The sequence below is a fragment of the Diplotaxodon limnothrissa genome, linkage group LG6, assembly GCF_057381915.1.
Source record: "Diplotaxodon limnothrissa isolate DT_005_m linkage group LG6, D_limnothrissa_male_GT1.1, whole genome shotgun sequence".
Taxonomy (NCBI): domain Eukaryota; kingdom Metazoa; phylum Chordata; class Actinopteri; order Cichliformes; family Cichlidae; genus Diplotaxodon; species Diplotaxodon limnothrissa.
The window spans coordinates 27,211,791-27,224,215 of NC_140601.1; the positions used below are offsets into that span (position 1 = coordinate 27,211,791).

Consider the following 12,425-nt stretch of genomic DNA (forward strand, 5'->3'; position numbering starts at 1 on the left):
TTTAATGTATGCAAGTCCAGTTTAGAAACACTAAGGACTGAAGTATATTAACAGCTGTTCCTGAGGCATTTCTTTTATGCATTATCCTACATACTGAAAGAATGACATGGCACAGCAAGATGGTACAGTCAAGAACATCCTTTTTATTCAATCAGGTGCTGCTCTTCTCAAACTGTGTTTTTCTTCTTATGGAAAAGAAACTGTAATTAACACATGCATTTCACCTAGAGCTCTGGGGGTGTTCTCACAAAGAAGTGGTGCTGCACTGAGGGCATAGACAGAGGCATAGAAGACTTGGGAGTGAGGGGGCCTAGGGTGCTGCCTAATTCACCATTAAACCATACACACTTAAGAAGAAAAAGAACTAAAATAAACAACAGAACAAAAACACGGATTAATCCTGCATGAGGTGGTCGGAGGAGAAAAATGGAGGGACTCCCTGGATCCTCAAAAATCTGAGAGATCAGGTTCATGCTGGCCTTTTTCTATCTGGTTGATGTGTGGTGAATGGCTAATACTGCTGTGGGTTTCCATGTGTGAAACCCACTGTAAAAATAGCAATAAAGAAAAAAAAAGAGATTCACTTTATAAGATTGGTTAAAATGGATGTGGGATTTATGCTGGTAAAGCATCGCCCCTCTTTCAGCCTCATGCACGACAAGTCCGGTTATAAGGTGCTTGTAGCTTTCATTTTACAGTCCAAGGCATACTCAAAGAGAGCCTAAACGACAGCATACCCTGATAGCAAATATGAAAAGAACTCCAAATTAAAAAAGGAAACAAAAAAGAGGGAATAAAACAAAGCCAAAAAATAAATACCTTAAACAAAAAGAGCAAACTCTTATCCTAGCCCATGCAGCCCCTTTCCAACTTCCCAAAGCAGTTCATCTATCCCTCTCAACCCCATTAATCTTCCCCTTAAACCTCTTGAACCCAAACCCCTGAACCACTGTCGTCCCTTCCTCACCCACCCAGGGACACCCCCAAAAGCCCGTCAGCGTAATTTGTTCACTTACATTAGCTGCTGAATGGAGAAGCTGAAGAAGATGGGTATGGTAATACAATGTGAAGCATACAGACAAGAATAACATGTGAGCTAACTGCATTCTGCTCAGACAAAAGTTTTTCGGCAATATTTTTTTTTCATCCTCCCAACAGCAGAGAGGGCAGGAGAGAGAGAGAGAGAGAGAGAGAAAGAGAGAGAGAGACGAGAGTGACAGACACACAGTTACAGACTACTCCAGTGTCTAAGAGAAAACAGACAGTGGAGACAGAGGGGAAGAAAAAAGCAAGAGCTGAACGAGAACAAGTTTTTTTGCCTTTTCAATTTTTTTTCTCATTTATCAATAAAAAGTAAAGAACTAATTCACACCAGTTTCCTTTCGTACTATATATATGTATATATATATATATAGCTTTGAAAAGGAAGAGAGGATAGAAGGGAAGGAACAATGGAGGGAATTCATTTTCGAAGCCGGAGGAAAGAGGTGCCCCTGATCGCTGAATGGGTGATGACCTTTTGCCTCCTTACAGCACTCAGGGGCAACCTGCTACCTCAAGCTGTTTCAAGGAAAAAAACAAATGAAAAGAAAAAAAGGGCCATCTTGATTACAAAATGGAGTCTGTGAACAAAAGGCACTTTCAAGGGACAACCTTTAACTGCTGGGAAACTATACACTACAGCACAAGCACTATAAGAGTCATTTACAGAGGAGGGGGTGGAACAGGGGAGAGGCTCACCTTGCTGCCTGTTTCACAAATGGCTCAGACCTCATATGTATGCCAGATTAAAAGCTTCTTTTACCCCTTTTCTGCTAACTGTACAGAAGGTCTCGGTCCACTTCAACGTCAGGTGTCTCAACACAGCCTGCTGAGCTCCATCCAACTCCAGATTTAGAAACATACTCGGATGATAATGGGAAAAAACTGATTTTGGGATGTGAAGTATCTCCGCAGTACTGGGAGAGACTTGTCATGTGTCAATGCCAATGTATGTGATAAAATGAATTAACTGGGAAGGTTTTTTGTTTGTTTTGTTTTGCTGGTGAGTTTCAGGCAGTGCGCAGGTAGGTTATTTAAAGAGTTTCTTGGGCTCGACAGTATAGGTTTGCTTTATTTCTTCTAAGGGTTGAACCAAAATGCCTTTTGTGTCACAACCTTAAGGAATAGGAACCTCTCCCCCCACTTAATACAAATAGAAGAATACAAATAGAGAGAGGAATAATGCAGTTTCCTAAATGGTCTGTTATTTTTGTTCACTCATTTATAATAGTTCTGAATGTACTTTATAGTGTTAAAGCACCAGTTTTTCATCTGATGATAGAGATTTTTTTTTCTGAAGTTGTGTACATTTTTTTTTCCTTCAGCCCTCCCACATTTTTATAAACAAATGATTACACATATAACATTAAAAAAGAGACAAAGGAAATAAAAACAAATACCCCCAACTTACAAAGACTAGGATTTCTCGTGGCCCTCTAGTTTAGAGTCCCGGAGCATATGGACTTGAAACAAATACATTTTTTTTTCTCTTTTCTCTTAGCTTTCTTAAAAATCTCTAACAGACAAACACAATGATCTACCCAATGCATTGCACGTGGCTCAATCGACACATATTTTTCAATAATAATACTTTCCATCAAAAAACAAACACTTTTTTTTCTTCAAACCTACTGTCGATTTTTGACATGTTCATCTAGGTATTATAATGCTGCGCAGCAGATGGCAATGGCGTGTGTCGTTTAATTCGTATTGGTAACAATATGGTGATGTTACTGAAACAGGTCGTGGGGCGGGGTGGGGGAGGGGGGTAGTGAGGGGGGGGGGGGGGGGGGTGAGTGTTCAGAAAATAACTAGACTGCCAACAAGCTCGTAGTAAAAGTTACAAAGGAGCATATATCATAAATATATATGTATAAGATCTCTCTCTCTGTTTTTACAAAAAAAAGAAAAAAAAGAGTTTGCAGTCCTCTATAAAGATCTGTCCTAGGCCAATGATTTCCACATGCACCAACGCTACCATGCCCATGTAGCTTTAGCTTATATGTGGGAAGAGAACCTGAAGTCAAGTTTATTACTAATTGCATGAAGGGAATACAGAGGCACTTCCATATATTGTTATAGTCTCGATATATGGTTTTAGTACATAGAGCTAATGTTACTAGAGAGGCTGAGAACGAGCCCTCAGCCCTGTTTACTATCCCTGCAAAAACAGAACCAACAGCTAGGCAGTCCAGTTATTTTGTGAGGTCGGCTTTTGTTGGATTGTGTCATGACAAAAAATAATACCAACAGCGATTTCAGTGTGAACATTTACATAGAAAAATATGTCAAATTAAAAATACAAATTTTAAAATGAATGAAAAACCATTAAAAGGCAGTTTGGAGAACCAGTATAAAGGCTTCCCTTTATAAATTTAAACCAGGTTGTTGGTGGTGTTATTTTATATGTGCATCTGTGTGTGTGTAATCCTCTGGGTTTTCTTGTGAATAGACTACGGGACACGGGGTGAAGCAATGCCAGGGTTGCGTGTGATGAGCTGTCGTTACTGTGCTGTCCATACATGAGAAATTTGAGAAACTGCTGTTTCCATTTTGCTGAAATTCGAGCGTGATACTATGTGTTACTGCAAACTAAAGAAAGATGTTATGACATGCAAGAGAAGGTTAAAACAATCCAGCCAGAGACAGAGACAAAACCAAAACCAAATCTGGAAAAAGAAAAAAAATCGCAAGTAAACAACTACAAACAAAATTAAAGCAAATAATATGAAGCCGATGCTGTGTGCGCCTTATTGTAAAAGCAATATCTATGGATTAAAACAAGATGATTTTGTGAGTGGTTTTGTGACCGACTTTACTGGAAAGGTTGGTCTGCATGTGCTGCCTGCAAGCTTGCATGTGTGTGTGCATGTGAGTGCTGTATCTTTCAGGGCCTGATGCTAGCACAGCCCCCATACCTGCAGCCTCGATTCACTTCTCTAATCGCTCATCTGACCATCAGTGTGCAATACTGTTCATCCCTTAAAAAAAATTAATAGTGCATAGGTAAGGGGACGAGAGAGCAAGTGTAGAGTTAGTGTTATGACTATCTGTGTGTTCACCTTCTTGCCTTCGTGCCTCATGGCCGTCGTTTCTCCCATAGCAGGACACCCTGGTACATTGACAGGTAAACAAAGACCAGCCACTTAGTGCATATGTGTCACACCATTGGACTGGATGGTGTCAGCATGATTGGCCAATCCGAAGTGAAAGAGGCTCAGGGCTGAGCAGATGAAACAGTGGGGTGAGGGGACACTCAACTACGAGGCTGCAGTTACAGCTTTGCCCCTGACAAGCACCGAGCTCCAGGTGGGACAGGCTGTGTGGGGTGGTGGGTGTCAGGTGGGACCATGTACCTGGAGGAGAGATATGCAGATATGGAGGCGTGCTATTTGGGTGGCAATCTTTACAAGTTGCACATCTGACTTCACCATTTACCACTACTTGTTCTTTTTTGGATCTCCCAGCCAATGCATGGAGTTTCATTGTGGAGACAACAAAATGGAAAAAAACCATTAAAAGAAAAAAGAAAAAAAAGAAACAAATGTATAATTGGTCATTTGTCAGTTTGCCATATTGTGTTTCCTTTCTGACAATTCACGGTGTGTGAGACAGTTTCTCATCTTCTTCTTCCTCCTTGCATTCTGAGTCTGTCCACTCAATCTTGTTGAAGACTCCTGCGCAAAAGGGGACGAATGTTCCTGTTCAAATCGTGTTGAATTGGGAGTCCTCTTGGGGCAGCGTGGGGTTTTTCGGGGTTCTGTAGTAGTACTTTGAATAGTGTTGGCGAGAGAGAAAGACCTTTTAGTGTCAGCAGTTTGTTCTTTTTCAGCGGCGATGTGTTTGTTTTGTCAAATTTCCAATTTTCATGACACAATTTTAGCTGTTGATTCAGAGAGGCCTTGTCAGAGGAACCAGGACTGTAAAGATTAAAAAAAAGAACATAAATGTGTTTAGTTTTTCAACTCCCATCACCACAATTACATTTTGATTAAGCCACATTAAAAAAAATTTTTTTGTGTGTGCAGTGTGCAGTGAGGAACACAGAAGAATACCTACCAAGCACATGCACAGAGACATGAAAGAGCATAAAGCGTTATGGACTATGATGACAGAACAGCATTCTACACACAAGTTTTAATCCTTGTATCAATCAACAGTTTATGTTGAGGACATGTGCAACAAAACCTCAGTGCTATTGGTGCCAGTTATTATTATATCATTGATTCCCAACCTTGTGTTCAGGACTCCAACAACATATCACAAAATCAAACTGACAGGAAAAATATAACAAAAACATATTTGTGAAACGTCAAATTGTGAATATTTTTTTAGTTGTCTTTTCTTAATAATAATTTTTCTAAACTATTTATAATTTCTCCTCTTTTATCATTTTCAAATAATTAAATTCTCTCTGACTGAACAGTTTACAACCAGGAGGTATAAAATATACTGATTTGGTTTGAAGGCCTGATGCTGAACGGGAACACCAGGTATTTATCCACTAGGGGGCCACCTATTACCCCTTTTCTCCTTCACTTACAGTACTTAACTGAACTCAGTAACACACGGTGTCACAAAAGTTACTACCTTACCACTTGCTGCTTTTAAGAGGGCTGACTCAAGCTTTTTTACTCATTAAAAACAGTTGTGTTATTACAGAGTTACAAGTTCAACTAGGGCAGCATCTTTTGTGTCAGTCCTAAAGACTTTTCATTAAGCAAACACGGGACTATTGCTGTTCTGTCATGGGCAACCAGTTTACATGTAAGGTGATCGTCCTGATATGCCTCTGCTCTGTGGGCCAGAGTCGGCTCAGGCTACACTGTAAAACTACGGAGGGCAGCTACTCTGGGGATCCAGTTTCTGAGTTTGATAAGACGGCAGAGCGAAGGCTTTGGCACAGACCGAGCTGTTCTGGCTGCCTCTGACATGCCTCGGCCCGGTGAGAGCAGAGACTCACGGCACCTTCGACAGCAAACTCTGTCCCCCCCACCCCACAAAAAAAAAAATCAGAAAACCCAGAGAAAGTTTCAAAACCCTTAAACCTCCATCTATTCTCCACCACTCTACCTTACTTTGGTGTTTGAAGATAATTCCTCCTCCTGGCTCCAACTTCCTCTAACCCCCTTCTTTTTTCCCCTCTCTCACTTACTCTGGCTCTCTCAGTGCAATCCTTGGCAGTGGAAAGTGACCCCCCCACTCCCACCCTCACGCCCCCCCCTCTTCAAGTCCAAGTTCAACTGCCTATGACATCATGTCTCGTTGCTGCGGGCAACCAGACAGCCAGGACGTGACTGTGGAGTGCAGCGAGCTTCAACTAACCCCCTCTCTCTTTTTTCCCTCCCATTCTCTCAGTCCCTCTTACTTTTCCATGCTTGCCGCCCCCCCACCGCCCAACTCTCTCTTCCTCCTGCATAGCTAAGGTTTCACCACCAGAGAGCTCCTCAGACCAGCTTTTCTCTACTTATTGCTCTGACGGCAGTGGGAAGACACTCTCTCCTTCTGTCTTGGCTAGTTGGCTAGCAGGCACCAAGGCGGGCTGGCAGGACTATCGTCTGAACCTCGCCATATGCCAGAGAACAGCAGGATAGGCAGAGACCTCTGTTACTCACTCTGGCTGACACTGTTGCTGACCTACTAGGCTCAGTAACTGGGAGCATTTGCCCAGGTTCTCGCTGTGCTTGCTGTAAACCCGGCAGAAATGTTCAAAGTGGACATTTTTCAATAATGTTTGATAAGCAATTGCTGGAGATAATAAGCATTTTGAACAGATGTAAGCTGTTGTAAAAGCCCTGTTGTTTTTAGGAGGGAAAATGAGGGGCAAGAGATTTGGCACAGAGTTGAAGTGTATGTGCATATGCGCTAACACACATTTGGATGGTGTTTGAATCTCCCCTCGGTGCCAGAGCTACATCTGTAGGAGAGTGGTGCAGGTGGGGAGCTTGAAACTAGTAAAGGGAGCAGCAGGAGGAGCGAGAGGGAGAGAAAGAGAGAGAGGGTGGGCTGCTGATGCACAGGGGAGTGAAGGGGGGGGGGTTAAGCAGAGCTGTGCCGAGGAGGAATGCAGATTGTTTCCATGTGTGGGGAGGACAGGACAGCCGAGTTGGCTGCAGGCAGGTGCGGTTAGCCCCTAATGAGAAAAGTTGTGTTGGTGATGGAGTAGGCCCAAGACACTACAGCCCAGTGGCAGAGCACAGCCAAAGCTAAAAAACCACAATGTAGTGCACTACTGGCCTCACACGCTGCACTAATGCACACTGTGGGGCCTTGCAGAGATAAATCAACACTGCTGGAGCTGAAACTAACTGGCACTGCTTACAGTCACTGTGGGGAAGCTACTGTGGTATCAGCACTGTAAACCAATACTGAAACTAAAGGCCTTGATACATGGGCAACACTTTATTAAAATGTAGCTGAGCAAATGGGCAAACAGTTGATGGACAATATCTGTTAAACGTTGAAAGCTTATAAAACGTTTATAAACTAAGCTTGAATCCATGTCCGTGACAGCTGAACAACCCGATAAAAACGGTACGATACTCACGCTAAACTACTGACCCTGAGTAGAGACGGTGTGAGGAAAAAGGTATGATTGGCTTTCCGCAATACTTATATCATTTATGCTGCTGGGGTCGTGTGCTGAATAACTGATCGTAGCACGTTTTCGGTGCACAGCCATTGTCTGAGTATTGCCTCTGTATCACGGCCTTCACCCTGAATGTCATGCTTGTCCATTTAAACCATGGAAAGTTGTATGTGTGCACAGGACTGTGCAGCGTTAGGCTTGCAGCGGGTGGTGAGGGAAAAGGAAGAAAAAGACATAAAACAGAGGGGGAGGAGGAGGAGGGAGAGGTGGATATGTGGATGTTAATTAAATGAGGGAGGTTGGCGGGGTACCTGGGTCTGCTGGGGGATATTCAGAAAGTTGTCCCGTGTTCCGATGCCGACAAACCGGTTGGGAGCTGTGGAGCCTGGCGTGGAGTATGCTATAAACAGAGAGATACAAGTGTGTACATGCTTTTACACACACACATACACACTCAAATTTCTATATATTTAATCTACACTACTATAAACCTGCTTAGGCTCTTGCAGTATATCTGTCAAATAAACTGGTGGGAAAGGGTCAGGGATACTGATTCTGTATTAGTCACATGGGTGATTTGTTCATGCTGTGGACAGGTTCACTGTTATTCAACCTAACCATTTAATCTGTGGTTAAGAAGGGGGCATAATGTAATGATTAGTGCTAACATGGAGAAGCCTTCTGTTAGCCACAGACGCTCCTCAGCAGCCCCTGGCCTCAATAACAAGCCACAGTGATCACAGAGAACCACGAATGATTCACTGTAGACTTGATAAAAAGTTGGTCTATGGAGGAACTGTACTCATCATCACTGCTCCTTTTGCATTTAACAGGTTCACAGGAGCATCTTGCCTACACAGTGACACCACTAAAGAATGCCACAGGATCAAATTTAGGGCAGTTGTGCTCACTGGACTCCAACATGAAGGCTGAGTAAAATCTTTACTGTGCATGGCTTGAGTGAGTTGAGGGGATGGGAATGTGTAGGGGTGACAGCGACAGGGCTGGAAACTGATGCATGACTGAGGGTGAGAGTGTACCGTGTGTGTGTGTGTGTGTGCGTATGAGTTTCATGGCTGTAATTAAGATATCTTGAGAATTAAAGACAAAATTAGAGGGGAAAGAAAAAAATACACTGATAACAGTCACTGGGATGAGAAAAGAGACGGAAAGTACGATATTTATTTATATAGATTTTCATATAAATAAATAAGAGTGACATGTTAATCTGTGAGAGCTGGAAGGAGGGAGGGGAGAAAGACTTGATAGGACAGGAAGAGGAGAAAGAGTTCAAACAAAAAGAGGAGAAGGTGCCCCGTTGCTCCATCCAGTGCCCCCTCTTGGTGTGCCTCTCCCATGGCCCGACTCTCGTACTGCACCTGTCTGGGTGGAACCAACCAAAGCCTCACCACTCTCTGCCGACACTCCTTTCTCCCACTCCCCCGGTATAGCACTAATTAGATAAGTTTGATTAGATTTCATCATTCATGTTTAGAGAGATGGGTTGTTGTTCTTGTTATACTGTGATTTTCATGTTTTTTGTTGTTCTCAATTTTTAATTGTTGTGAGATTTGTGTGAAGGTGGCAAGGGGATTGGGTGGGTAAAGTGGGGCATGATGTTTTTTGGAGTCCACGCCAACTGCCCTAATTTTGTTCCCTTAAAAAGAAAAAAAGAAAGAAAGGAAAAAGAAACAAAGAAAGGAGGGTGTGATATCAAATAAAGTAGAAAGCAAAAAACGAAATGAGAGAAGGGGGTAGATTGTATTGCTGCTGTCACAGACAGACATGCAAAGTCTGCATTGATCAAAGGCTTGCAGCTACAGAGGCAACGTGCACAGGGCCCTGCTCTGCTCTGCTCTTCCAAACTACAAAACACATGAAAAAGAAGGGAGAGAAACTACACTGCCTCTTGTGGTGCTAGCAGGAAACCCAACACCAGAGAAAGAAAAATAGAGAAAAAAGACTTCAGGATAGGGAAAAGTAGGAGGTTAAGGTGGTTTGCAAAGACATGAAGAGAGAAAAGGAGACTGAATTTCAGAGGAAGACAGAGAAAGCAATACAAAGGAACCTGACAAGGGATCTCTGGTTTGGCAAAGGCGTGGCTTCTGCCTTCTCAAAATCGGTTCTTGCTGGTTCTGTACAGCAGAGTATATTGGCAGTCAAAAAGATGATAGGAGAAACAGGACTGAAGCTCTCGGGGCTGCTGAGTGTTTGAGTAGATTCCATCTTACTATGTGGAAACTATACCAGTAGCCATTGTAGGAGCCCCAAACCTGTGCATTTCCAGGAGTTAAACCAGAAGCTTACACTGCACATGAATACTGGGACTTCTATGATGGTTACGTCTTTTCTAGCCTAAAAAACTTCATCTGGTATTGGGATACATAAAATTTGCTGCCAGGTAGGGGCTAACAAACCTATGAGGGCCTAAAATTGGTTCGGACTGGTTTCTAAAAAAAGGCTGTGGGGAATATGGGGTATTAATAGTGGTCTGTGGGGAGGAGTGGGAGTGGGGAGTGACTTACACGGAGATGCGGGTGAGCTGAGTCCGCCGTCAGTCGGCGTGCTGATGGTTTTAGAGTCGGGCATGGGGAGGGGCACAGGGCGAGCCACCGGGGGTGGCGGGGGCAGCAGGAAGGAGCCCGGCATTTTGCTCTGGCCACCTCCATTAGGCTGCAGATGGACCATACAGACAGGGTGAGCAGGACACACCCCGAGAATATACAGTATATAGGAAGCCAGACACACACGTACAACACAAAGTCACACAGACAGAGCCCCATTTAAATACTGGAGACTCATATACAGACAAAACCATACAGAATCCAGACAGACAGACTAAAACACACCCATACTTGCACACAGGGTTGAGGGAGACTCACATAGCTTTAAGACAAAACAAAAAAATATTGCTGTCTGGTCAAAAGTAGTGAAAAAAATAAGATGTGGAAAAGTGATGAACATCGTCACACACAGGGGGAGAAGAAAAACTGAGTTTTCCATGAGGGACAGTGAGGGATTGTTAAGGGAAGTCGTTGCGGCGCAAGAAGGAGAAAATCAGCAATGTGTACAAGATGTCTTGGTGCTTGCGTGCCTGTCCATCATGTAGTGCAGATGCAATAAAAAAAGATGTTACTGTTTCTTTAGAGTGTGAAGTAACGTGAACAAAGGATAATAGGTCATGAAAAAGGGCTTGAGGAAGTTAATATAAAAAGCCAAGTTTGCAGTAGAGGTTTACAGTAGTACCTTATTTAATGTGTCAGAATAGTTCAGAAATACCTCTGAAAGACCAGCTGTATGCTCTGTTTTGCTGATTGTATCTGTAGCTTTCAGCACAGTGAGTATGGGATTGTTATTGGGGAGCTCATCTGGGTATCACCCTTTACTAAAGTTTCACCTAATTAGACCCACGGCACTTTAAAAAGGCTCAGCTGTGTCCCCAAAAATCCCCCCTTCAGCTTCTGCAATGAGTTTCTTCTCCATCTACAGCTGCACACTAGCTCCCACAGCTTGGTGTGTTTCAGTAATCATCTTTTAAATCCTTCTGCAGTGTGACTTTTTTTTTTTTTAGCATTTTACTCTCATATACAAAAATGCTAAATAGATAACTACTTTTCAATTATCTATTATTATCTATTATATTATTATCTATTAACTATCTGCCACAACATTAAAACCACGGGCCTAGTACCGTCTACGTCCCACTCGTGCCAGCAAAATAGCAAATCCAGATCTAGACCTCAGAAACTGTTCTGTGTATTAAGGGAGCTGAAAGCTGTAAGTCCTGTAAGTTAAAAAGTGGAGCCTCCATGGATCAAACTAGTTTTTACATCCCACATAGACTGAATTGAGATCTGAGGAGTTTGGAGGTGAAGTCAGCACACTGAACTCTTTGTCATATTTGTCAAACCATTTCTGAACAATATTCATAGACGTCAGCCACACGATCCAAGATGTCCCAGCAGACCGCCACACTGCCTCCACCAACTTGCCTTATTCCTGTCGTGCATTGTCAAGAGACTGACACACATCTGGCCACCTTCTTCCATGGTCTAGCTCTGAAGCTCACATATATCCCAACATTTATATACCAGGTCCATTGTAATCCAATAATAAATAATATTCAGTTCACCTTTCACCGGTTTACATATTGTGGCTCGTTGGTGTATATTACTCGGTCTCAACGGCACACATTATGCCAAGAAAATTATCGTGGCATACTGCGAAGGGGCATTTACCTCTAGAGAGAGTTTTGGAGAGTAAAGGAATGTCACAAAGGATGACAGTCAATAAATCACTACTGGAGCACAGATGTAGTCTTTAAATATCTACTTCTGGTTTCTTCCAAGGATACTCTCCAAACAAAATTAATCTTGATCTGTCTACAAATCTGGTCTCGCCAAAGCTTTCAGCCTTGCTTCTCTAAAGTAAACGTTTAACCCAGTGCATACCTACAATATGGCCGGCCACGCTACAAAGGCTTCTGTTCCTGACAGACCCCTCCCCATCTGAACATTTCAGACGGGCATAATCTTCCAATTCTGGGAGAAGGCATGGCATTATATTATATTGAGCCTGTGATGAAAATGTGCTCTGGCGTCTTCCCCCATAATTTCCTCCAGCTGAGTTTTTTCTGATTAAGCACATCTGGCCCCCTCCTCCTGTTGATTTGCCCTGCGACCATCCCTGGTGGAGCCGTTTCACTTCATAAAGATTGTTCTGTATGCAGGTTTTGGCTTACTGCACCTTCTGTGTATTTACTTGTTTGCACTACATCCTCTTCAGTAACTTCCAT

At 42.9% G+C, this 12,425-nt stretch overlaps 1 protein-coding gene across 9 annotated transcripts in view; it reads right to left on the reverse strand.

The window, feature by feature from the left end:
* Window positions 1-125: 125 nt before the first annotated feature.
* Window positions 126-12,425, reverse strand: part of LOC146630721 (nuclear factor 1 X-type-like) — a 110,275-nt gene continuing 97,975 nt past the window's right edge. For 6 of the 9 annotated variants that reach the window (XM_085354924.1, XM_085354929.1, XM_085354925.1 and 3 more), the window contains 3 exons: window positions 10,156-10,303; window positions 7,942-8,030; window positions 126-4,961 (listed from right to left, as the gene is read on the reverse strand). In XM_085354924.1, the coding sequence (XP_085211050.1) occupies window positions 4,947-4,961; window positions 7,942-8,030; window positions 10,156-10,303 (252 nt within the window). In that variant the 3' untranslated portion in view covers window positions 126-4,946. The remainder of the gene's footprint in view (window positions 4,962-7,941; window positions 8,031-10,155; window positions 10,304-12,425) is intronic. The other 3 variants (XM_085354932.1, XM_085354928.1, XM_085354931.1) reach the window with 2 other exon arrangements.